Consider the following 26,661-nt stretch of genomic DNA (forward strand, 5'->3'; position numbering starts at 1 on the left):
TCAACATTGAACCTGATCATGTTCTTCCATTTTTTTCTTACTTACCCCCTCATCCTGGCCCTGCCATGACATGGGTTGCTTCTCTTCTGTCCTGATTTAGTTCAAATAATTCTCTTTTCTGTCTGCCCCTTTCATATATCCCTCTGTCTGGGCTCCAGCTCCACCTATGCACTCACCTTGTTCTAGTTCTGCCTTCACCCCTTCTCTTTCCTCGCACAACAGTGTTAAGGCCCCCTCACCCTCACTTTCAACACAGCCAGCCCATTTTCAACTACTCATAGCCCCTATTATCATCTATCTTCTCTTCTAGTTTGCTATCCAAAAATTCTTTTATCTGCCAGCCTTTGTTCCTGTATCTCTCTGCGCTCCATTTGCGCCTATCCATTTAATCCCCCCAACCCTGGGGGGGGGGGGGGGGGCATAAATACCACATATCTACCCATTCCTAGCTGCTATCAGTTCTGAGGAAAGGTCGCTCGACTGGAAATGTTAACACTGTTTTCTCTCCACACATGCTGCCAGACCTGTTGAGTTTCTCCATCATTTTTGGCATTTGTTAACTAAAGTGAATGTTTGTTGTCAAGTGAGTGAGACTAACAAATTGATAATGGAGCACAGAGAAAGGGTGAATATCTTCATTGTGGCATACTTTGAAAAATGCCTGAAAGTCACAAGGTGAAAAGGAAAGAGGAAATTAAAACAATCAATTGAAATGATCTGAGATTATCCCAGGATCTTAAAAGAATCATTACCTGTCAACAGTTCGTCACCCCAAAAAAATGCCTGGAGCATGGCCTAGTCATAACAAATGCCCTATTTTAAAAATAACGCTAAAAGGACTATAGATGATGTAAATCAGAGACAAAATGGAAATTACTGGAAATGCATCATGGGAAGGAAAAGGAGTTAATGTTTTGGATCGAGTGACCATTCCTCAGAACGGCCCTGTTCTATCAGAGGGACAAATACAAGACCTTATGGAAGCACCCTCACTTTGGAAATTAACATCTGCCTGACGACATCATTGTCCAAGTCAGGGATTTCATGGATGTTCAGATTAACTGCATCATGAGAGAAGTTCATCACTGCTGGACTAATGATCTTGATCAGCCTGAATATTTTCTTCAACACAATCGCCTGTGAAATTTAGGTTCCCCCAGATCTTCATCTAAGCTTGGGTTTCCTGTCAACAAGACATCATCTTCCACCCAACTATTCTATTTCAGAGTTAGAAGTTCACCTTTTAGGTATTAGAGGTGAAAGGATAATTCAAAGATGCAAAATAATTAAACCAAGAAAGAGGAATAAAAACAGAAGAGCAAATCATGCAAGCTTGTGACAATACTATTGGCATTAAGCGGTGTACTTTTTTTGATGAAGAAAGCTTGAGGTAGAGATATCGAGCAGTCTGTTCTAAACCAATAAAGTGAACAACTTGTGAGGCTTTGGGTTTTAGAGTCATAGAGATGTACAGCACGGAAACAGACCCTTCGGTCCAACCCGTCCATGCCGACCAGATATCCCAACCCAAACTACTCCCACCTGCCAGTACCCGGCCCATATCCCTCCAAACCCTTCCTATCCATATACCCATCCAAATGTCTTTTAAATGTTGTAATTGTACCAGCCTCCACCACTTCCTCTGGCAGCTCATTCCATACACGTACCACCCACTGTGTGAAAACATTGCCCCTTAGGTCTCTTTTATATCTTTCCCCTCTCACCCTAAACTTATGCCCTCTAGTTCTGGACTCCCCAATCCCAGGGAAAAGACTTTGTCCATTTATCCTGTCCATGTCCCTCATGATTTCATACATTTCTATAAGGTCACCCCTCAGCCTCCGACACTCCAGGGAAAACAGCCCCAGCCCCTTCAGCCTCTCCCTATAGCTCGAATCCTCCAACCCTGGCAACATTCTTGTAAATCTTTTCTGAACCCTCTCAAGTTTCACAACATCTTTCCAATAGAAAGGAGAACCAGAATTGCAATATTCCAAGAGTGGCCTAATCAATGTCCTGTACAGCTGCAACATGACCTCCCAACTCCTGCACACAATACTCTGACCAATAAAGGAAAGCATACCAAATGCCTTCTTCATTATCCTATCTACCTGCGACTCTAGTTTGAAGGAGCTATGAACCTACACTCCAAGGTATCTTTGTTCAGCAACACTCCCTAGGAGTGCATAAGTGCATAAATCCTGCTCTGATTTACTTTTTCAAACTGCAGCACCTCGTATTTATCTAAATGTCTGCCTCCCCTCAGCCCATTGGCCCGTCTGATCAAGATCCCATTGTAATCTTGAGGTAACCTTCTTCAATGTCTACTGCACCTCCAATATTGGTGTCATCTGCAAACTTACTAACTATATTTCCTATTGTCCAAATCCAAATCACTTATATAAGTGACAAAAAGTAGTGGGCCCAGCACCGATCCTTGTGGCACTCCACTGGTCACAGGCCTCCAGTCAGAAAAGCAACCCTCCACCACCACCCTCTATTTTCTACCTTCAAGCCAGTTCTGTATCCAAATGGCTAGTTCTCCCTGTATTCCATGAGATCTAACCTTGCTCACTATTCTCCCATGGGAAACCTTGTCGGACGCCATGCTGAAGTCCATATAGATCACATCCACCGCTCTGCCCTCATCAATTCTCTTTGTTACTTCTTTAAAAAAACTCAATCAAGTTTGTAAGACATGATTTCCCATGCACAAAGCCATGTTGACTATCCCTAATCAGTCTTTGCCTTTCCAAATATGTGTAAATCCTCTCCCTCAGGATTCCCTCCAACAACTTGCCCACCACCGACGTCAGGCTCACCGGTCTATAATTCCCTGATTTTCCTTACCACCTTTCTTAAATAGTGGTACTATGTTAGCCAACCTCCAATCTTTTAGCACCTCACCTGTGACTATCAATGATATAAATATCTCAGCAAGAGACCCAGCATTCACTTCCCTAGCTTCCCATAGAGTGCTAAGGTACACCTGATCAGGTCCTGGGGATTTATCCACTTTTATGTGTTTCAAGACATCCAGCACTTCCTCCTCTGTAATATGGCCATTTTTCAAGGTGTCACCATCTATTTCCCAACAATCTATATCATCCATGTCCTTTTCCACAGTGAACACTGATGCAAAATACTTGTTTAGTATCTCCCCCATCTCCTGCGGCTCCACACAAAGGCCACCTTGCTAATCTTTGAAGGGCCCTATTCTCTCCCTAGTTTCCCTTTTGTCCTTATTGTGTTTGTAAACACCCTTTGAATTCTCCTTAACCCTATTTGCCAAAGCTATTTCATGTCCCCTTTTTGCCCTCCTGATTTCCCTTTTAAGTATACTCCTACTGCCTTTGTACTCTTCTAAGGATTGTCTTGATTTCTCCTGTCTATGTCTATTCCTTCTTTTTCTTCACCAAACCCTCAATTTCTCTCATCATCCAGCATTCCCTATACCTTATTCACCTTTCCTTTCACCCTGACAGGAATATACTGTCTTTAGACTCTAGTTATCTTATTTCTGAAGGTTTCCCATTTTCCAACCGTCCCTTTACCTGCGAACATCTGCCCCCAATCAGCTTTTGAAAGTTCTTGCCTAATACCATCAAAATTAGCCTTCCTACAATTTTGAACTTCAACATTTTTTTTAAGTTGGAACAACAGAAGCAACATGAAGGGGTGGTATCAAGAATCCCACAGAACAAGGATTTTAGTGAATCATTCAGCAGTTTCTGGGGTCTTGAAGTTTGACGTGGAAGCTCTTATTCCTCTCTCTGCTACAGCTAGCACCTTGGGTTCTTGTCCTGCTGTTAGAATTGCATGTGAGACTATTTACTGAATTTGCTTTTGCTTTGAATGCATTTACACAATGTTACTACATTGGAACAGTCACTGTTTAGTAAATAAATACTCTATTTGTCTTTTGGTCTTCCTTAGATTTACGTTATTCCAATTCTTCTTTCTTTTGTTTGTATTTTAGCGATAATGTTAGAACAAAGTGTGTTTTGCTTCAAGCCCAATAGTTTGAATAATTGAATTCCATCTGTAATACAGTGCAAGACACTTTCTTTAAAAAAATAAGGAAAAGTTGGAGTTGAGGCTATATTGACGAGGTTTGGTATGATCAATAAGAAACAGGGGGCTTTTATCGGGATTAAAATTTCTAATTCCTGGCTGGGTTTGGAGCTATTGCACTTAAAGACAATGAATGGTGAGTGCTGGTGTTCTCTTTCTATGTGTTGAATTTGGTTGGTTGAAATGAAGTGTGCTATGTGTAATAATGGCTCTTTCAGAGGCTAAGAGTTTACTCTGTTTGGACGAGGTCATTTGGGGCAGTTCACAGATGTCCATAAGGCTAAACTTTTAAAACTGGCAGACCAGCTGGAATTGGTGTTGCCTTTGTCTGTGCAATAAGCAACAATTGCAGCAATAATTCAAAATTTATAATTACAATAAACGTCATCAGAGTGATTGCAAATGGCTACAATTCAATGACAAATGAAGCAGCTTGAATTGGAGGCCATAGCAAGGGAAAAAGGAAAGCATATGCAAAAGAGAGAGAGATAATTGCAGCAGAGAAAAAGAGGAAAAGAACTAAAACAGCTTGCACATAGAGTCATAGAGATGTACAGCATGAAAACAGACCCGACAGTCCAACCCGTCCATGCTGACCAGATATCCCAACCCAATCTAGTCCCACCTGCCAGCACCCGGCCCATATCCCTCCAAACCCTTCCTATTCATATACCCATCCAAATGCATTTTAAATGTTGCAATTGTACCAGCCTCCACCACTTCCTCCGGCAGCTCATTCCACACATACACCACACTCTGAGTGAAAAGTTTGCCCCGTAGGGCTCTTTTATGTCTTTCCCCTCTCACCCCACATCTATCCGCTTTAGTTCTGGACTCCCCCACCCCAGAAAAAAGACTTTGTCTATTTATTCAATCTACGCCCCTCATGATTTTATAAGCCCCGATAAGGTCACCCCTCAGCCTCTGACGCTCCAGGGAAAACAGCCCCAGCCTGTTCAACCTCTCCAACCCTGGCAACATCCTTGTAAATGTTTTCTGAACCCTTTCAAGTTTCACAACATCTTTCCAATTGGAAGGAGATCAGAATTGCACGCAATATTCCAACAGAGTTCTCCCCATATTCCATGAGATCTAAAGTTGCTCACCAGTCTCCCATGGGGAACCTTGTTGAACGCCTTACTGAAGGCCATATAGATCACATGTACTGCTCTTCCCATATCACTCCTCTTTGTTACTTCAACAAAAAACTCAATCAAGTTTGTGAGACATGATTTCCCACGCACAAAGACATGTTGACTATTCCTAATCAGTCCTTGCCTTTCCAAATATATGTACATCCTGCCCGTCAGGATTCCCTCCAACAACTTGCCCACCACTGAGGTCATGCTCACTGGCCAATAGTTCCCTGGCTTGTCCTTACCACCCTTCTTAAATAGTGGCACCACATTAGCCAACGCCCAGTCTTCTGGCACCTCACCTGTGACTATCGATGATGCAATTATCTGAGTAAGAGGCCCTGCAATCACTTCCCTAACTTCCCACAGTGTTCTAGTGTACAGTCAGTTCCAGGGGATTTATCCAATTTTACGTGTTTCAAGACATCCAGCACTTCCTCCTCTTCAATATGGACATTTTTCAAGATGTCCCCATTTATTTCCCTACATTCTATATAATCCATGTCCTTTTCCACAGTAAATATTGATGCAAAATACTTGTTTAGTACCTCCCCCATCTCCGGCGGCTCCACACAAAGGATGCCTTTGAGGGGTCCTATTCTCTCCCTAATTACCCTTTTGTCCTCAATGTATTTGGAAAACCCTTTGGATTCTCTTTAACTCTATTTGCCAAAGCTATCTCATGTCCCCGTTTTGCCCTCCTGATTTCCCTCTTAAGCGTATCCCTACTGCCTTTATACTCTTCAAAGGATTCACTCGATCTATCCTGTCTATACCTTGCATATATGCTTCCTTCTTTTTCTTAACCAAACCCTCAATTTCTTTAGTCATCCAGCATTCCCTAGACCTACCAGCCTTCCCTTTCACCCTGACAGGAATATACTTTCTCTGGATTCTTGATATCTCATTTCTGAAGGCTTCCCATTTTCCAGCCGTCCCTTTACCTGCGAACATCTGCCCCCAATCAGCTTTCGAAAGTTCTTGCCTAATACCATCAAAATTGGCCTTTCTCCAATTTTGAACTTCTACTTTTAGATCTGGTCTATCCTTTTCCATCACTATTTTAAATCTAATAGAATTATGGTTGCTGGCCCCAAAGTGCTCCCCCAGTGACACCTCAGTCACCTGCCCTGCCTTATTTCCCAAGAGTAGGTCAAATTTTGCACCTTCTCTAGTAGGTACATCCACATATTGAATCAGAAAATATTCTGGTACACACTTAACAAATTCCTCTCCATCTAAACCCTTAACACTCTGGCAGTCCCAGTCTATATTTGGAAAGTTAAAATCCCCTACCATAACTACCCTATTATTCTTACAGGTAACTGAGATCTCCTTACAAATTTGTTTCTCAATTTCCCTCTGACTATTAGGGGGTCTATAATACAATCCCAATAAGATGATCATCCCTTTCTTATTTCTCAGTTCCACCCAGATAACTTCCCTGGATGTATTTCTGGGAATATCCTCCCTCAGCACAGCTGTAATGCTATCCCTTATCAAAAATGCCACTCCCCCTACTCTTTTGCCTCCCTTTCTATCTTTCCTGTAGCATTTGTATCTTGGAACATTAAGCTGCCAGTCCTGCCCATCCCTGAGCCATGTTTCTGTAATTGCTATGATATCCCAGTCCCATGTTCCTAACCATGCCCTGAGTTCATCTGCCTTCCCTGTTAGATCTCTTGCATTTAGATAAATGCAGTTTAATTTATCGGTCCTACCTTGTTCTCTGCTTTGTCCCTGCCTGCCCTGGCTGTTTGATGCACCTTTGTTCTCAACTGTATCAGTCTCAGATTTAAATCTTTCCTCACTATCTCCCTGGGTCCCATCCCTCCACCTTCCTAGTTTAAATCCTCCCGAGCAGTTCTAGCAAACCTCCCTGCCAGTATATTAGTCCCCTTCCAATTTAGGTGAAATCCATCCTGCTTGTACAGGTCAATTCTGCCCCAAACAGCTTCCAATGATCCGAAAATGTGAATATTTCTCCCGTACACCAGCTCCTCAGCCATGCATTCATCTGCTCTATCCTCCTATTCCTGCCCTCACTAGCTCATAGCACTGGGAGTAATCTAGGTATTACGACCCTTGAGGACTTCCTTTTTAAATTCCTGCCTAACTCTCTGTAATCTCCCTTCAGAATCTCAACCTTTTCCCTTCCTATGTCGTTGATTCCAATGTGTACAATGACCTCCTGCTGGCCCCTCTCCCCCATGAGAACATTCTGCACCCTCTCTGAGACATCCTTGATCCTGGCACCAGGGAAGCAACACACCATTCTGATTTTTCATTGCTGGCCACAGAAACGTCCATCTGAGCCACAGACTAGAGAGTCCCCTAAGACAATCGACTGCTTTGAACCTTACATACCCCTCGTTGCATTAGAGTTAGTCTCAATACCAGAAACTTGGCTGCTCATGCTCCATTCCCCTAAGAATCCATCACACTCTACATTTTCCAAAACAGCATACTTGTTTGAAATGGGGATAGACACAGAAGACTCCTGCACTAGCTGCCTACCTCTGTTACGTTGCCTGAAGTTAACCCATCTATGTGACTGTATCTGAGACTTTCCCCCCTTCCTATAATTGCCATCCATCACAACGCCTTGCTCTTGTGAATTCCTCATTGCCTCTAACTGTCTGTCCAACCGATCCATTCAATATAATAGGATTCGCAACCAACGGCATTTATTGCAGATATAATCCTGTCACCCATAAACTGTCTCTAAATTCCCACATCCAACAAGAAGAGCATATCACTCTACTAAGTGCCATTTTTACTTCTTTCAATCTGCAGACCCAGAAAATGGCACTGTCTTATTCCTCTGAAAAACATTGCTCCAGGTTAAATTAATACTTATGACTTATATTTTAGGTGTAACCAAGAGACATAGCTCAATAAAACATATAATCAGGAAAGAACCCACTCTATTCACTATTTTAAGGCCGCACTTAAAATCCACTTATCTGCTTCTATGCTGTGACTGCTCCCAAGCAGGTTCCTCCAAGATCATTTGTGAAGTTCACTGTTTTTTAACTTTCCTAGATGCACTCCGATATCCAGCAATACGTGAATTCAACAGCAAAGGCAGTATCTGCTAACTCTGTCAGTTAGCCATGAAAAGAAAATAAAACTGTTTGAATTACAATTGAAAACTGAAGAAAAGCAGAATGAGAAAATAGCTCAAGCAGAGGAAATAGTAAAGGAAACAAAGGACAGGTCAAAAGAAAGGGTGAAAGATCGAATTTTTGAACTTTGGAGGGTGGAATTCAAAGTCGATTTCAAATGGCAGAAGTTGAGGTAAAATGTAAGAGTAGTGATGAGGACAGTGATGGAGAGCAATCGTGCTGTAGCCAAAGGCCTAGTGGGAATATGTTTAAATGTGTCCAACTGCTGCCTAAATTCAACAAGAAGGACATCAAAGTCTTTTTCATTTCATTTGAGAAAGTGGCTAAACAAATGAAATGTCCTTTGATCATGTGGGTACTGTTGATGCAAACAAAGTTGGTAGATAGAGCTAGTGAGGTAATTGTATCACTATCAGAGGAGGTTCTTTTTTTGGGGGGGGGGGTAATGACGAGGTAAAAATAAAACAACTTTAAGTGCATAGGAACCAGTGGCAGATACACAGGGTTTGAAAGGTTCAAGCAAAGTGACTTTGAGTGGATAAAAGCATAAAAAATAGATCAGACATATGATGCTGTTATAGATATGATTAATTTGGAGGAGATGAATCATTCACTTCCTGAAGTCTTAAAGACTAATGTGGAAGGGCAGAGAGTTAAGGTTGCAAGAATAGGGGCCGAAATACAGATGGCTCTTAAATCAACGTTTGGCTTGTGACATCAATTTCAATCCATGAGAGATAGAAATTGGAGAAAAGAGAAATCCTCAGGAGGTAAGGCAAAAGACGATCTTAATGAAGATAGAAAAGACAGTTTACCTCAGGTTTAAAAAAAATTGCCCATGAGGGGAAAAGAGAAGTAAAAAAGTTCAGGTGTTTTCACTGTAATACAGTAAGACACATGAAGTTGCAGCATTGGTAGTTTAAGAATAGTACTGGGAAAACAGAAATGGTATATAAGATAAGTCAATGAGGCTTATTATTGTGGTAAAGGAGATCCCAGTGGAAGCTAAGAACTACAGCCTGGTCAGAGGTTAGTTGAAATGAAAATGCCAGATCTGTTTAAAGAATTTACTTGTGCAGGCAAGATTTACTCATGTATGCCAAGAGGAGCAGGTAAAGAAATTAAAATTTTAAGAGATGTAGGTGCAAGGCAAACTTTAATGGTGAAAAATATAATTCAGAAGGAATATTGCAGTGATCGATAGCAATCACATCATAGCCAAAGGTCTGATGGGGATCTGTTTAAATATGTCCAAATGCTGCCTACATTCGACAAGAAGGAGATAGAAGTATTTTTCATTTCATTTGACAAAGTGGGCTAACAAATGAAATGGCTGGTGATCTTGTGAGTATTGTTGATCCAAACAAAGTTGGTATGAAGAACGTGCCAGCCATACTTCAAAGACTAATCGATGAAGTCATTTCATGATTATTAATTGTGTGGTGTAGATCAACAACCTGGTGATGTTTAGTCATACACAGAAGGAACATTTGAAATATCTATCCACATTGTTCGATTGACCTCACGAGGCGGGTCGATGATCAACCTGTCAAAGAGTAAGTTTGCAGCCGCTCAATTCATGTTTCTGGATAATTTAATTGGACATGGATGAACAGCCCCTATTATGTGAAAGCAAAGGTCACTGGGGAGTTTCCCATAACACTGACAAAGGGAATTCCTATGATTCCTAGCACTGAGTGGTTGTTATTGAAAGTTTGCACTAAATTTTAACAGTGTGGTTGATCCGTTGACTGACCTATTGAAGCAGTGCAAAAACTTTCAGTGGATTGAAGAGTGTCAGAAGGAACTTCATAACTTGAAAGTTGTGTTAACCACTGCCCCAGTGTTAGCCATACCTAAATATACAAAGCCATTCAAGTTGGCCATCGACGCAAATGATGTGGTTGTTGGTGTTGTACTCCTGCAAGGAGAGAAGGACACCACCAATGCAACAGTCAAGAGGGCACAACAATGATTCTTCTTTCTCAGGCAGCTTGGGAAACTTGGAAGGCCATAAGGATCCTCACCAACTTCTACGGATGTATCGTTGAGAGCATAATGTCTGGGTTCATAACAGTCCGAATGTCAACTGCTTTACCTTGCACTGTAGGAAACTACAGGAGGTGGTGTACACAGCCCAGACTCTCATGGAAGCCAACGTTCCCTCCATGAATGTCATCTACACGGCTTGCTGCTGTGTAAGGGCTGCCAACATCATCAAAGACCATCCCACCCGATAATCTCCTACAACCTCTTCCGTCAAGCAGAAGGTACAGAAGCTTGAACACATGCACCAGCAGGTTTGGGAAAAGCTTCTTCCTGGCTGTTATTAGAGTGATGAATGGACGATCTAGCCTCAATAAGCAATGTAACCTGTATTCCTTTGTCTAAGCCTTTTGATCTGTGCATCCTTGCTTACAATGATCTGCCTCTACTGCTCATAAACAAAGCCTTTCACTCAGTTCTGCTGTCGTGCGTGTTTCTTCGATGCAAATTAGCTTTCACACGATTGAAGAAATTAGCCCGTTATTTGTAGAACACTAACCTTCCTTACCTGTAGTGGCTATAATGCATTTTCAGCCTTTAGTTTAAATGGCGTAGCTATTATGATATTGTCTTAAAATGCACGATCGCATGTGAATGGAACTGCTGCGTTATATCAGAACTGATTGTATTTTAGCGCAATAAATCATTCAATCAATCTATCAGTTTGGCAAAATTTCAATAATTATATTGCCAATAAGGTGGCTAACATATTTGTATATACTGAATAACAACCCCTTAAAGTTTTTCAAAAAGGTCAACAATTTCAGACTATTTAGATGGAATTTATTAGTGCAGCTATTCAATTTGAAAACTGTATAGGTAGCAAGACAAGAGAATGTAATCACCGATGTATTGCACAACTTTGATCAGTGAGGATGGAGGCATTTGGTGGTGTGAAGAAACAGACTGAGGTAAATTGTAGTATTGAATGTTTGCATGCTTAGAGTCAACGCAAGGTAAATTTATTGAAGTGTACTAATAGAGTAAAACTAAAGATTGTTAAAAATGTGGACATGCTTGTATATTGAAGGTTCTCTTATAAGGGGGGAGGTGTGACAATACCTTGGATCTAAGAGGTGTATTTTGTCCTTTTTTTATGGAGAGAGGTTGAGACAGCGTGGTCTGTTTTAAGCCAATAAACAAATTGTGAAGCCTTTTTTTAAAAAGATGAAACCTGAAGCATGAAGTGGTAAGGTCAAGCTCTCACAGAACCTGGAGTTTAGCTTAACTTTTAGCAGTTGTTGAGGTCTTGAAGATGGATGTGGAAGCTGTTATTCATCTCTGCTACTGCTTGGGTTTCTCTTCCTCCTGCTGGATTTTCATGTGAGACAATCTATTGCCTGTATTTATGTGTGTTTATGGGATGTTACTATATTGGAACAGTTGCTCTTTAGTAATTATATACCTATTATTCTGTTCAGTTTTCCACTGGAGTTAATTCTTCTTTCTCTTGTTTGTATTTTAACTTTAGCATAAGAATAATATCTGTTTTGCCTCAAGCCTGGTAGTTTGACCAATGGGATTGAATCCAGAACAAAGTGCCCTACACTTGCCTTTAAATATAGGAAACATTTGGGGTCCTAGAGAGTCATAGAGATGTACAGCATGGAACCAAACCATTTGATCCAACTGGCCCATGCAGACCAGATAATATATATTAATCCAGTCCCATTTGCCAACATTTGCCCCAAATCCCTCTAAACCCTGCATATTCATGTACCCATCCAGATGTCTTTTAATTGTTGCAATTTTTTCAACTTCCATCACTCCAAAAATGATTTTGATGTGAATATTTGAGGTATGGTTAGTAGATTTGCAGATGACACGAAAATTGGGATTTAGTGGCTAGCGAAGAAGATTACTTCAGATTACAACGGGATCTTGATCAGATGGGCCAGTGGACTGAGGAGTGGCAGATGGAGTATAATTTAGATAAATGTGAGATCCTGCAGTTTGGAAAGGCAAATTAGGGCAGGATTAATAGATTTAATGGTAGGGTCCGGAGAGTTTTGGTGTGAAGGTTCATGGTTCCTTGAAAGTAGAATCCCAGATAGACAGGAAGTGAAGATGACATTTGGTAGACAATAGACAACAGGTGCAGGAGTAGGCCATTCTGTCCTTCAAACCTGCACCACCATTCAATATGACCATGGCTGATCACCCTTAATCAGTATCCTGTTCCTGCCTTATCTCCATAACCCTTGATTCCACAATCCTTGAGAGCTCTATCCAACTCTTTCTTAAATGAATCCAGAGACTGGATTCCACACAGCCACCACTCTCTGGGTGAAGAAGTTTCTCCTCATCTCTGTCCTAAATGGTCTACCCCGTATTTTTAAGCTGTGTCCTCTGGTTCGGCACTCACCCATCAGCAGAAACATGTTTCCTGTCTCCAGAATGTCCAATCCTTTAATAATCTTATATGTCTCAATCAGATCCCCTCTCAGTCTTCTAAACTCAAGGGTATACAACCCCATTCGCTCCAGTCTTTCAGTGTAAGGTAATCCTGCCATTCCAGGAATTGACCTCGTGAACCTACACGGCACTCCCTTAATAGCCAGAATGTCTTTCCCCAAATTTGGAGACCAGAACTGCACACAATACTCCAGGTATGGTCTCACCAGGGCCCTGTACAGCTGCAGAAGAACCTCTTTGCTTCTATACTCAATCCCTCTTGTTATGAAGGCCAGCATGCTATTAGCCTTCCTCACTACCTGCTTACCTGCACACTTACCTTCATTGACTGGTGTACAAGAACACCCAGATCTTTCTGTACTGCCCCTTTACCTAAATTGATTCCATTTAGGTAGTAATCTGCCTTCCTGTTCTTGCCACCAAAGTGGATAACCATACACTTATCCACATTAAACTGCATCTGCCATGCATCTGCCCACTCACCTAACCTGTCCAGGTCACCCTGTAATCTCCTAACATCCTCATCACATTTCACCCTGCCACCCAGCTTAGTATCATCAGCAAATTTGTTAATGTTATTGCTAATACCATCTTCTATATCATTAACATACATTGTAATAAGCTGCAGTCCCAGTACTGATCCCTGCGGTACCCCACTGGTCACTGCCTGCCATTCCGAAATGGAGCCGTTTATCACTACTCTTTGTTTCCTATCAGCCAGGAGAAAGTGAGGACTGCAGATGCTGTAGATCAGAGCTGATAATGTGTTGCTGGAAAAGCGCAGCAGGTCAGGCAGCATCCAAGGAGCAGGAGAATCGACGTTTCGGGCATGAGCCCTTCTTCAGGAATGAGGAAAGTGTGTCCAGCAGGCTAAGATAAAAGGTAGGGAGGAGGGACTTGGGGGAGGGGCGTTGGGAATGCGATAGGTGGAGGGAGGTCAAGGTGAGGGTAATGGGTCGGAGTGGGGTGGGGGCGGAGAGGTCAGGAAGAAGATTGCAGGTTAGGAAGGCGGTGCTGAGTTCGAGGGATTTGACTGAGACCAGGTGGGGGGAGGGGAAATGAGGAGACTGGAGAAATCTGAGGTCATCCCTTGTGGTTGGAGGGTTCCTAGGCGGACGATGATGCACTCTTCCTCCAACCGTCATGTTGCCATCGTCTGGCGATGGAGGAGTCCAAGGACCTGCATGTCCTTGGTGGAGTGGGAGGGGGAGTTGAAGTGTTCAGCCACGGGAAGGTTGGGTTCATTGGTCCGGGAGTCCCAGAGATGTTCTCTGAAACGTTCCGCAAGTAGGCGGCCTGTCTCCCCAATATAGAGGAGGCACACCGGGTGCAGGCCGCCATTTACTCATCCGCTGCACCCAGTGTGGCCTCCTCTATATTGGGGAGACAGGCCGCCTACTTGCAGAACGTTTCAGAGAACACCTCTGGGACACCCGGACCAACCAACCCAACCACCCTGTGGCTCAACACTTCAACTCCCCCTCCCACTCCACCAAGGACATGCAGGTCCTTGAACTCCTCCATCGCCAGACCATGGCAACACAATGGCTGGAGGAAGAGTGCCTCATCTTCCGCCTAGGAACCCTCCAACCACAAGGGATGAACTCAGATTTCTCCAGTTTCCTCATTCCCCTCCCCCCACCTTGTCTCAGTCAAATCCCTCGAACTCAGCACCGCCTTCCTAACCTGCAATCTTCTTCCTGACCTCTCCGCCCACACCCCCACTCCAGCCTATCACCCTCACCTTGACCTCCTTCCACCTATCGCATTTCCAATGCCCCTCCCCCAAGTCCCTCCTCCTTACCTTTTATCTTAGCCTGCAGAACACACTTTCCTCATTCCTGAAGAAGGGCTCATGCCCGAAATGTTGATTCTCCTGCTCCTTGGATGCTGCCTGACCTGCTGCGCTTTTCTAGCAACACATTATCAGCTTCCCTATCAGCCAACCAACTTTCAATCCAAGTTAGTACTTTGCCCCCAATACCATGTGCCCTAATTTTGCTCACTAACCTCCTATGTGGGACTTTATCAAAAGCTTTCTGAAAGTCCAGGTACACTACATCTACTGGATCTCCCTCGTCCATCTTCAGAGTTACATCCTCAAAAAATTCCAGAAGATTAGTCAAGCATGATTTCCCCTTCATAAATCCATGCTGACTCTGACCTATCCTGTTACTACTATCCAGATGTGTCGTAATTTCATCCTTTATAATAGCCTCCAACATCTTTCCCACCACTGAGGTCAGACTAACTGGTCTATAATTTCCTGCTTTCTCTCTCCCACCTTTCTTAAAAAGTGGTACAACATTAGCCACCCTCCAATCCGCAGGAACTGATCCTGAATCTATCGAACTCTGTAAAATAATCACTCATGCATCCACGATTTCTCGAGCCACCTCCTTCAGTACCCTGGGATGTAGACCATCAGGCCCCAGTACTTATCAACCTTCAGACCTAACAGTCTCTCCAACACCAAATCCTGGCAAATATAAATTCCCTTCAGTTCAGGTCCTTCAGCCACTGTTACCTCAGGGAGATTGATTGTGTCTTCCCCAGTAAACACAGATCTGAAGTACCAATTCAATTCTTCTGCCATTTCTTTGTTCCCCGTAATATATTCCCCTGTTTCTGTCTTCAAGGGCCCAATTTTAGTCTTAACCATTTTTTTGCCTTTCACATACCTATAAAAGCTTTTACTATCCTCCTTTATATTTTTGGCCAGTTTACCTTCGTACCTCATTTTTTCTCTGCGTATTTCCTTCTTAGTAATCCTCTGTTGTTCTTTAAAAGCTTCCCAGTCCTCTGTTTTCCCACTTATCATTGCTATGTTATACTTTTTCTCTTTTAACTTTATATGTTTCTTAACTTCAGCCACGGCCGCCCATGCCTCCTCCTAGGATCTTTCTTCCTTTTAGGAATGAACTGATCCTGCAACTTCTGTATTATACACAGAAATATCCGCCATTGTTCCTCCACTGTCATCCCTGCTAAGGTGTTGCACCACTGAACTTTGGCCAGCTCCTCCCTCATAGCTCCATAGTTCCCTTTATTCAACAGAAATATTGTTGCCTGCCTTTATTGGGTATAGGGGTTTATGGAATGAGCGGCCAGAGGGGGAGTGGTGGAGGCTCGTACGATTGCACATTTAAAAACCATCTGGATGGGTTCATGAATAGGAGGGGTTTAGAGGGATATGGGCCAAATACTGGAAAATGGGACTATATTCATTTAGGACGTCTGGTCAGCAGGAACAGGTTGGACCGAAGGGTCTGTTTCCGTGCTGTACAGCTCTATGACTCTCTGACTCTGTGGCTACCTCTAGCAGTTCATTCCATACACATATCACTTTTGGCATCAAACTTGTCCCTAAGGTCCCTTTTAAATGTTTCCCCAATCACCTTAAATCCATGCCCTCTAGTTTTTGGACATGCTTGCCTTGGGGAAAAAACATCTTGACTACTCCACCCTATCCCTGCACCTCATGATTTTACAAACCTCTACAAGGTCACCACACAGCCTGTGACACTCTAGGGAAAATAGCTACAGCCTATTAACCCTATAGCTGAACCCTCCAACCCTGGCAACAGCCTTGTAAATCTTTTCTGAATCCGTTCAAATTGAACAACATCTTTCCTACTGTAGGGAGAGCAGAATTGAATTACCTAGGCTTATGTATTTTGAGGGGATTCATCTGGTCCATTAACAAGTTGAAGGACAGGTTAGGATCTGTGACTCAATTAAGCATTTTGACAGAGTATAAGGGACAAGTGCAGATGCAAACTTATTCTGGATGGTCTAATATGGTGAGCTTTATGGAGGTGCGGGTGCAAGATGTTCAGGATTGGAAACTATATATACCAAGTTTTTTTAAGATTTTCAGGAAATTTTGTGACCTCTTCTGTCAGGCAGACGATACAGAATCTTGAACAGATGCACCAACAAGTTCAAGAATAGCTTCTTCCCTGATGTTATTAGACTGATCAATGGATTCTGTAACTTTTAATAATGTTGACCTTGTTAATGTTGATCTTACCTAGGGAACCTCCTATGCAGTGTAACCTGTGTGCCTCACTCTGTCTTAGCACCCTACGCTCTGTATGTCCTTGCTTACTATGATCTGCTTGTACGGCTCGCAAACAAAAGCTTTTCACTGTACTTAGGTACAGCCATAACTCCGTGCTCTTCCACATGAGTCCTTAAGACTTCAGGAAGTGATTTGTTTTAACTCCTCTGGAATAATTGCAACATTTAAAAGGCATCTGGATGGGTATATGAATAGGAAGGGTTTGGAGGGATATATCTTCGAGGAGAAAGTGAGGACTGCAGATGCTGGAGATTAGAGCTGAAAATGTGTTGCTGGAAAAGCGCAGCAGGTCAGGCAGCATCCAAGGAGCAGGAGAATCGATGTTTCGGGCATTAGCCTGAAGAAGGACTGATGCCCAAAACGTCGATTCTCCTGCTCCTTGGATGCTGCCTGACCTGCTGCGCTTTTCCAGCAACATATTTTCAGCTTTGGAGGGATATAGGCCAAGTAGTGGTAAATGGGACTACATTAGATTAGGATATCTGGTCGGTATGGATGAGTTGGATTGGAGAGTCTGTTTCTGTTCTGTTTCTGTACTTTGACTCTATGATTGTAATGGTCTCTGTAACATTATCATATATCTGATCTGTTTTCAATGCTTTTATTCACTTATCAATGTTACTTTGTTTGAACCTTTCGAACTCTATGCATGTCTGACGAGGTTTCCTCCTGAGATTCCTAAATCGTCGTCCATGGGCTTCTAGCACTAGTTCCTCTGCACTTAAAATGGCTTTTCCACCTCTTCACACTTCCCAAGAAACCTCCTCAGATAGTGATGCAAATACCTCACTAGCTCTGTCTACTAACTTCCTTTTGGATCAACAGTACCCACAAAGCAAATAAATCAAAAAATGGTTGAGGCAAGAGTAACCTTAAAGATTTACATGATCACTTCAGTGATAGAGGACGATATCATGAGAGAAGCAGACAGGAGAAATATTCTATGTGTACTTATTGTATTGTTTTGTATTGACATCGTGTACAGGCTGTCTGTGAAACAGCTTTGAAATGGAAATTGCATAAGTGCAAGGATTCAACAATGTGTTGCAAAGGCTGTGCCCTTTTTTAATGAAGAATTCAAACTTTCATATGGATTTGGTCAAGTATGTGAGTATCGGTGAAAAGGATTGCAAATTTCATCGGTATTTTTTGACAATCGTTTTCTCAAAAATAGGCAAAATGTTATGGAGTTGAAGTACAAATAAGGTTGACCACTCACTCTGAAGAGTTGTTAAGCTTGTCAGACGTTAATCCTATCTGAGCAGATGGTGGGACTTGTTGCAGTTTCTTGGAGACAGCAATTATAATGGCTGCAGTAGGCAGCAGTTATTGAGGATGATGGCCTACCATCAAAAGCTACTAGTCCAATCAAACAATCAGCAGTTCAGCAGCCTGATTGGCATTTGCTAAGGCTGCATCTGCAAGATTAGGCCCACAAGACTATACGATGTAGAAGCAGAAGTAGACCATTCAGCCTTTTTAGTGTGCTACACCATTTAATGAAATCGTAGCTGATCTGATTTGGAAATGCCAGTGTTGGACTGAGTTGTACAAAGTTAAAAATCACACAACATCAGGTTATAGTTAAACAGATTTAATTGGAAGCACTAGCTTTCGGAGCACTGCTCCTTCAGGTGGTTGTGGACTGCACAATTGTAAGACACAGAATTTATAGCAAAAGTTTACAATATGATGTAACTGAAATTATACATTGAATAATACCCTTGGTTGTTGAGTCTTTCATCCGTTAGAATGACCATGATAGTTTCACTTCTTTCACATGTAAATCACAAAACTTTTTTAAAAAGTTACATTCTCAGGTTAACTGTAACAATTGTTGTCAACCAGATAATTTGTTGAAGGTGTTAGCCTCCTGTGTGCTGCGTTCTGTGCCACAATGTTTCGACTGATTCTAATCTAAAAAATGAGTTAACAGAGGCTTACATGGATTCATGAAGTTTTTGAGCAAAGTTTTAGATTAGAATCAGTCTAATCCAGAAGAGTTGGAAACTTCAGTGAATCCCTCCAAGCTGCTACCTTCTCTGAAATCACTCTTGATGTTCTTTCCTCCTGGACTGGATAGATATATATAAGAATCCATGCTAGAATTTACCTTTTTGCCAAAGGGTGTGATTGTGGGATGTTACTTTTTTGGAGCAGTTAATTATTAATAGGTAATCTATCAATTATTTGGCGGTGGTTAGCACTGCTGCCTTACAGCACCAGGGACCCGGGTTCGATTCCGGCCTCGGGCGGCTGTCTGTGTGGACATTCTCCCCTGTGTCTGCGTGGGTTTTCTCCCACAATCCAAAGATGTGCAGGTTAGGGGAGTTGGCAATGCTAAATTGCCCGTAGTGTTCCAGGATGTGTAGGTTAGATGCATTGGTCAGGAGTAAATATATGATAGGGGAATGGGCCAGAGTGGGATACTCTTCAGAGGGTCAGTGTGGACTTGTTGGGCCAAAGGGCCTGTTTCCACACTGTAGGGATTCTTGCTTTAAATTGCTCCTTCTCTTGTTTGTATTTTAACTATAGTGTTTAAATAAATTGTATTTTGCTTCATGTCAAGTAGTTTGACAAACTGCATCACTTCTGGATTATGAACTTCACATCTACCTTTAAAATAATAAAAAGTTAGGATCTAGACTACCTTCTTAAAACATTTTGAGGGGGTCGGATCTAGTCCATAATAACAGCAGAGAAGTCTTAATGCAATTTACAAAGTGCAGGTGAGACCACATCAGGAGTGCTGTGAGCAGTTTTGTACCCTTATTTATGGAAATATGTTGTTTCATTGGAGGCAGTTCAGAGAAAGTTAAAAAATATGGTTGTCTTACGAGCAAAGACTAAACAGGTTGGGATTCTATTCAATGGAGTTTAGAAGAATGAGAGGAGATCAATCTCACTGAAACATATAGGATTCCTAATGGGTTTGATAGGGTAAATGCTGAGAGGGTGTTTCCACTCATGGACTAGGAAGCATCATCTCAGAACAAATTTAAAACTGAGATGAGAAGGAATTTCTTCATTCAGAAGACTTCAGAAAAAGTCTTTGGAACTCATTGCCTCAGAGACCTGTGGGAAAAGAGTGTATTTAAGGCTGAGGTAGATAAATCCTTTACCAATCAGTGATAATGGGGAAATTGCAGGAAATTGGATATGAGGAATTTCAGATCAGCCATGATTCTATTGAATGGTGGAGCAGGTTTGAGGGGCTGAATGGTCTAATCCTGTTCCTTAAGCACACTGGCCTTCTCTCCAATTAAAATGTAGTAAACTAATTTTGGCTGTCTCAGTAAAAAGCCATTTATCAGGTTTTCCTGAATGAACAAGTTGATCATTTGCTAACTTAAGAAAAATAATCCAACTTGGTAAGAGGCCATACTGGACCTGGTGTTCGGAGATGAGCCGAGCCAGATGGTTGACGTTTCAGGAGTTCACAATTCCGTAATTTTTAGAATACTCAAGGACAAAGACAAGAGTAGTCTAAAGGAAGGGTGCTAAATTGGGGGAAGGCCAACTATATCAAAATTTGGCAGGAGCTGAGGAATGGAGATTGGGAGCGGCTGTTTAAGAGTAAATCCACATTTGATATTTGAGAGACTTTTAAAGACAGGTTGATGAGAGTTTAGGAGAGATATATTCTTGTGAAAATGAGGAATAGAAATGGCAAGATTAAGGAACCATGGTTGACAAGTGAAATTGTGAGTCTAGCTAAGAGGAAAAAGGAAGCATACATAACATCTAGGCGACGGAAGACAGATGAAGCTTTGGAAGAATATCAGGAACATAGGACCAATCTGAAACAAGGAATTAAGTGGGCTGTAAGGGGTTATGAGATATCTTTAGCAAACAGGGTTAAGGAAAATCCCAAAGCCTTTTATTCATATATAAGGTACAAGAGGGTAAATAGAGAAAAAGTTGTCCCACTCAAGGACAAAGGAGGAAAGTTATGTATGGAGTCAGAGAAAATGGGTGAGATTCTTAATGAGTACTTTGCATTGGTATTCACCGAGACAAGAGTGAGATGAGAGATGTTGATGTTAGGGTTAGATGTTTGATTAATCTAGGTCAAGTTGGCGTAAGGAGGGAGGAAGTGTTGGGTATTCTAAAAGGCATTAAGGTGGACAAGTCCCCAGGTCCAGATGGGATCTATCCCAAGTTACTGAGGGAAGCGAGAGAGGAAATAGCTGGGGTGTTAACCGATATCTTTGCAGTATCCTTGAACATGGGTGAGGTCCCAGAGAACTGGAAAATTGATAATGTTGTTGCTTTGTTTAAGAAGGTTCGGAGGGATAATCTAGGTAATTATAGACTGGTGAGCCTGATGTCAGAGGTAGGAAGCTGCTGGAGGGATAGGATCTATTCCCATTTGGAATAAAATGGGCTGATCAGTGATAGGCAGCATGGTTTTATGCAGGGAAGGTGATGTCTGACAAACCTAATAGAATTTTTTAAGGAAATGACAAATTTGATTGATGAGTGAAGGGCTGTAGATGTCATATACATGGGCTTTAGTAAGGCATTTGATTAGGTTCCCTACAGTAGGTTGATGGAGAAGGTGAAGTTACATGAGGTTGAGTGTTCTAGCTAGATGGATTGAGAACTGGCTGGGCAACAGGAGACAGTAGCAGTGGAAAGGAGTTTCTCAAAATGGAGATCTGTGACCACTGGTGTTCCACAGGGATCCGTGCTGGGACCACTATTGTTTGCGATATACATAAATGATCTGAAGGAAGGTAAAGGTGGTCTGATTAGCGAGTTTGCCAATGACACTAAGATTGATGGAGTAGCAGATACTGAAGGGGACTGTCAGAGAATACAGCAGAATAAAAATAGATTGGAGAGTTGGATGGAGAAATGGCAGATGGAGTTCAATCCAGGCAAATGTGAGGTGATGTATTTTGGAATATCCAATTCAAGAGCGAACCGTACAGTAAATGGAAAAGTCCTGGTGAAAATTGATGTACAGAGAGATCTGGATATTCCAGTCCATTGTTCCCTGAAGATGGCAATGCAGGGCAATAGAGTGGTCAAGAAGGCATACGGCATGCTTTCCTTCATCAGACGGATATTGAGTACAAGAGTTGGTAGGTCATGTTATAGTTGCATAAGACTTTGGTTTGGCCACATTAGGAACACTGCGTACAATTCTGGTTGCCACATCACCCAAAGGATGTGGATGCTACAGAAAGGATGCAGAGGAAGTTCACCAGGATATTGATTTGCATGGAGGGTGCTAGGTATGCAGTGAGGTTGAGTAGATTAGGACTATTTTCATGAGAAAGACGGAAGTTGGGGTGGGGGGGGGGGCCTGATTCAGGTCTGCAAAGTCATGAGAGGTATAGACATGTTGAATAACAAGAAGTTTCTTCCCAGAGTGGGGCAATCAATTACTAGGGGTCACGAGTTCAAAGTGAGAGGGGAAAAATTTAGGGGAGATATGCGTGGAAAGTTCTTTAGACAGAGGGTGGTGGGGGGCTGGAGTGCGTTGCCAGTGGAGGTGGTAGGAGCGGGAATGATAGCGTCATTTAAGGTGTATCTGGACAGATACATGAAAGGACAGGGAGCAAAGGGATACAGACCCTTAGAAAATAGGCGAAAGGTTTAGATCGAGGATCTGGATCGGTGAAGGCTTGGAGGGCCGAAGGGCCTGTTCCTGTGCTGTAATTCTCTTTGTTCTTAGATTGAGCATCGAGTATACGGACCATGTGAGATTATACGGATGCAGATACAGGTTCAAACCAAAAGGAATTTGAAACAACATCCAGTTCAGTTTTTTGGGGTGTTTGAACCTTTTTAGTTCTCAGTCTTCTGATGTTCCTTTTTAATCCACATCATCACCCTGATTTTTTTTTTGTCTGTTTGTTTGGCAGAGTGTCAGCTTTGCTCCCACCACCTTTCAGTTCTGCGTCTTTCATATCATCCTTTTCTCTACCAAAGGCAGCTTCTTGAAATAAAACATTTATTAATGTACCTCTGTGAGTTAGTTTCTCCAAGCTGGTAAATTGTAGACAATATTTTCAGTTCCAGCATGAGAATATTCTCGTCAAGGTGTAAAAATAACCATGAGATGAGGATCATTCCAAGCCTTCTCAGAAAGAGGTGAGCTGGCTACAGTGTTGTGTAGAACCTGATGCCAAATGAAACGAAACCTTTCCTTAGTCCATATCCCTGCACTTCTTGCATATTTATGTGCTTATCTTAAACGCTCTTATCGTTTCCACCTCCAGCACCAGCCCTGGCAACATGTTCCAGATTCCTACTATACCCTGTGCAAAAAACTTGCCCCTTACCTCTCCTTTGAACTTTCCTTCTCTAACCTTAAATGTATGCCCCCTAGTATTAAACATCTCACCTCTGGGAAAACAGTTCTGACTGTCAACCCTACCCATGCATCTCATAATTTTATAGACTTCTGTCAAGTCTCCCATTAACCTTCACTGCTCAAGAGAAAATAACTCAAGGTTTTCTAGCCTCTCCTTATCGCTCACACCCTCTAATCCAGGCACTGTCCTAGCAAACGTCTTCTGAATCCACTCCAAAGTCTCCACATCCTTCCTGTAATGTAGCGACCAGAACTGAACACAATATACTTCGTGTGGCCGAATTAAAGTCTTATAAAGCTGCATCATGACATCCTAACTCTTGTACTCAGTTCCCCAACCAATAGAGGCAAGCATGCTTTATGTCTCCTTTACCAGCTTGTCTACTTGTGTGGCCACTTTCAGGGAACTATGAACTTGAACCCCAAGATCCTTTACATACTACTGTTTAGAGTCCTGCCATTAACTGTGTACTTTTTTTAGAATCATATAGTCATAGAGATGGAAACAGACCCTTCGCCCTTCGGTCCAACCCGTCCATGCCGACTAGATATCCTAACCCAATCTAGTCCCACCTTCCAGCACCCGGCCCATATCCCTCCAAACCCTTCCTATTCATATACCCATCCAGATGCCTTTTAAATGTTGCAAATGTACCAGCGTCCACCACTTCCTCTGGCAGCGTGTTCCATATACGTACCACTCTCTGCGTGAAAAAGTTGCTCCCTTCACATTTGATTTCCCAAAGTGCAATGCCTCATACGTGCCCAGATTAAACTCCATCTGCCATTTCTCTGCTCATATCTATGACTGATCTAAACAAACATGCAAGGGGGAAGGGTCAAAATTATCCAGAAGGAAGTAGCAGCATTAATTATGGAATGTATTTTATAAGATGTCATTTTATGAAGTTGTCTATGTTCAAAAAGAGGGTGCAATACAAACTGTTCCTTGGAGGTGGTGAGGAGGGCAAGTAATTGGAAAGATTGGCCCTGGAAAGATACTTACTACTTTAACAATTAAAGTCAACTTGCCACAGGCCACAGGCACAATAAATGATTGCGATCTGCTGTCCATGTTTGAGGGTCACAATATTTGTCCCATTGTGGGACTAATCGAGAGAAAACAGGGGGGAAAGGGGTTGCTGCTGAAAAGCACTCTCTGCTTTGCTTCCAACCTCACTGATGTCCTTTCTCACATTGATATCCTTTGACCCATGTTTCTCACCATCTGAGACCTGAAAAAAAATCAGCCATACCACTTGCTCAGATTCACCGAAGACTGGACCTCCGCCAACAATCTGTTGGCTGACAGCCTCTGACAAGGTTGGACTTCAATGTCAAGGCTTGAAATTTTCTGAGAGGAACATCAATCAGCTTTTAACAGGCTGATTGGTGCTCAAGTTGGCAAGCTTTCTTGTTGATGGGCACAATTAATCTATCCACTACAGGACACAGCTTCCCCCCATCCCTCCACCCCACCGTCACTCCTACGCTGTAAAATAGAAAATCTTGACCAAAGTTTTAAACAATGTGACAAGATTATATATTAAAACAGTGGTTTAGTAACTTAATAGTAAATACAAATCAGAAATAAATCATTATATTTTATTATATTAGAAATATATATATTATATTAAAGTATAATATTAAAGTGTTATATTATACTTGTCCTTGCACTTATCAAGGATAAAATTGGACAGATTTCATTTCAGAAAAATCATGTAATGAGGGGGGAATAATATTAATGTGATAAAATCTGATGGTGACAGCAAATTTTCAAAAAGGTGTATGTGTTTGGATGAAAAATGTATGTACAATGAGAGGACTACAGTCAAAGGTGCTGCGCCTGCACACTTTGTTTTAACTCTTATATCTAGCAAAAGAACTGTGAGTTGATTCTTGATAACAAAACAATAATATTTATTTATTTAGCACAATTAATACTATCACAACAAAATACACTATAAACCAACAGCTTACACTACAAATGCTATCTTTTGCTTTAACGTAACTCTGGATGACCACCGTGCTCCACATGGTGCTGTCCTGTGGTCTTCTCCTGATGATCTCTGGGATGCCTTCTCTTCTCAGTGGTTGGTTTCAAGTTACCACTCTCGAGTTGCTGCACTGAATGTGGTGTTGGAGCAATTCTCAGACTCCAAAGTCTTTGTTCAACCACCCTGATCGATCGGACCCAACAAGGTGTTAACATGTTGATGGCAGGGTGATGGGTGCACCTTTCCTCCTCCAAATAAGGGTGTGTTGTGTCCTATGTCTGGTGCACACCTCTATGTTTCTTATTGCCCTTAGGATGACATTCCATTGACTCAATTCAAACCCATATTCAGGTATGTATTGTTGAGTCTGCAGCTATGAGGTTTGTTGCAAACTGTCTGTGGGTAGCTGCAACATGTCTGGATTCTGCAGCACATTGACCAGCACAGTCACTTTGGTCAAGGCTGGTCTTCATTTCCCAGCATGTTTTAGTCATTGTCCGTTCTTCATCAAGTCCATCATAAACGTTATCAATTTGAGCTGCCCATGTGGGCCACAAAAGTAATTAGATTTGATGTATAGTAGAATTAATTTTAAAACATGGATGCTATGGTTAGACCCAAAAGTAAATGACGATCTGTTAGGAAGTCATACAGTCGGCTGTACAGAAAGTTGGGAAGGCTGACGAGCAAGTTGACATTTACAATGTTGACACCACTACAAATGATGTCCTGTCAGTATTTTCAATCTCTCGTCCACTTTTTCCAGAAATTACATCAGCTACTTCACAATATTACAGCAGATTTTGAATTCTGTTGCCTTTTTAAACAAAGCTTGATTCTTCCTGTATTGTAATTGTGCATTTCAGAGAAATACAGTAATCAGCTTGAACCTTTACTAATTGATGATGACTGATTAAAAACTTTTATTTTAACAGGTAATTAAACAGGATAGACTTGGAAAGGATCTCTCTCAGTGCTCATTATTTGATCTACTGAAATACGATGATTATAATAGCGACAAACACCTAACACAAGAGGAGTTCTACAGAGCATTTCGTAAGTCTAAAATCATCAGTTTACATTATATGGTCAGAAGAGTGAAACTGAAAACTAATTACTCGGGATGAATTAATATGTTTACAATGCAAATATTAGCAAGCTTCCAGCCCTTCAATGGCTGGAATTCACAATTAAAGATGCACTCTCTTAAACATAAGTATCTCATATTACGATTAAAGATTTGAAGACTTTTTAAAGGCTTAAAAACAATTTTGAAAGCATCTAAAGGGGGAAAATGATGAGTGAAAACATAACAGAAAATTCAGAGTGGAAATCTGAAGAGTGTGTTGTCTGGAATGGTGCTTTCCTCCACCGCCCCCCCCACCCCCACCCTCCCCCCGCAACGGCCACAGCCTCCTGTATTAATGTGGTGACATGGAGTTGTACGAGGTTG

The 26,661-nt window shown here is 41.9% G+C and overlaps 1 protein-coding gene across 4 annotated transcripts in view; it reads left to right on the forward strand.

Annotated features, from left to right (window-relative positions):
• The window catches only part of fstl5 (follistatin-like 5), a 505,241-nt gene that overhangs the window by 275,946 nt on the left and 202,634 nt on the right, over positions 1–26,661 (forward strand). For all 4 annotated transcript variants that reach the window (XM_072573289.1, XM_072573241.1, XM_072573184.1 and 1 more), the window contains one exon: positions 26,144–26,264. In XM_072573289.1, the coding sequence (XP_072429390.1) occupies positions 26,144–26,264 (121 nt within the window). The remainder of the gene's footprint in view (positions 1–26,143; positions 26,265–26,661) is intronic.

This window comes from Chiloscyllium punctatum, chromosome 1 (assembly GCF_047496795.1).
Source record: "Chiloscyllium punctatum isolate Juve2018m chromosome 1, sChiPun1.3, whole genome shotgun sequence".
Classification (NCBI taxonomy): domain Eukaryota; kingdom Metazoa; phylum Chordata; class Chondrichthyes; order Orectolobiformes; family Hemiscylliidae; genus Chiloscyllium; species Chiloscyllium punctatum.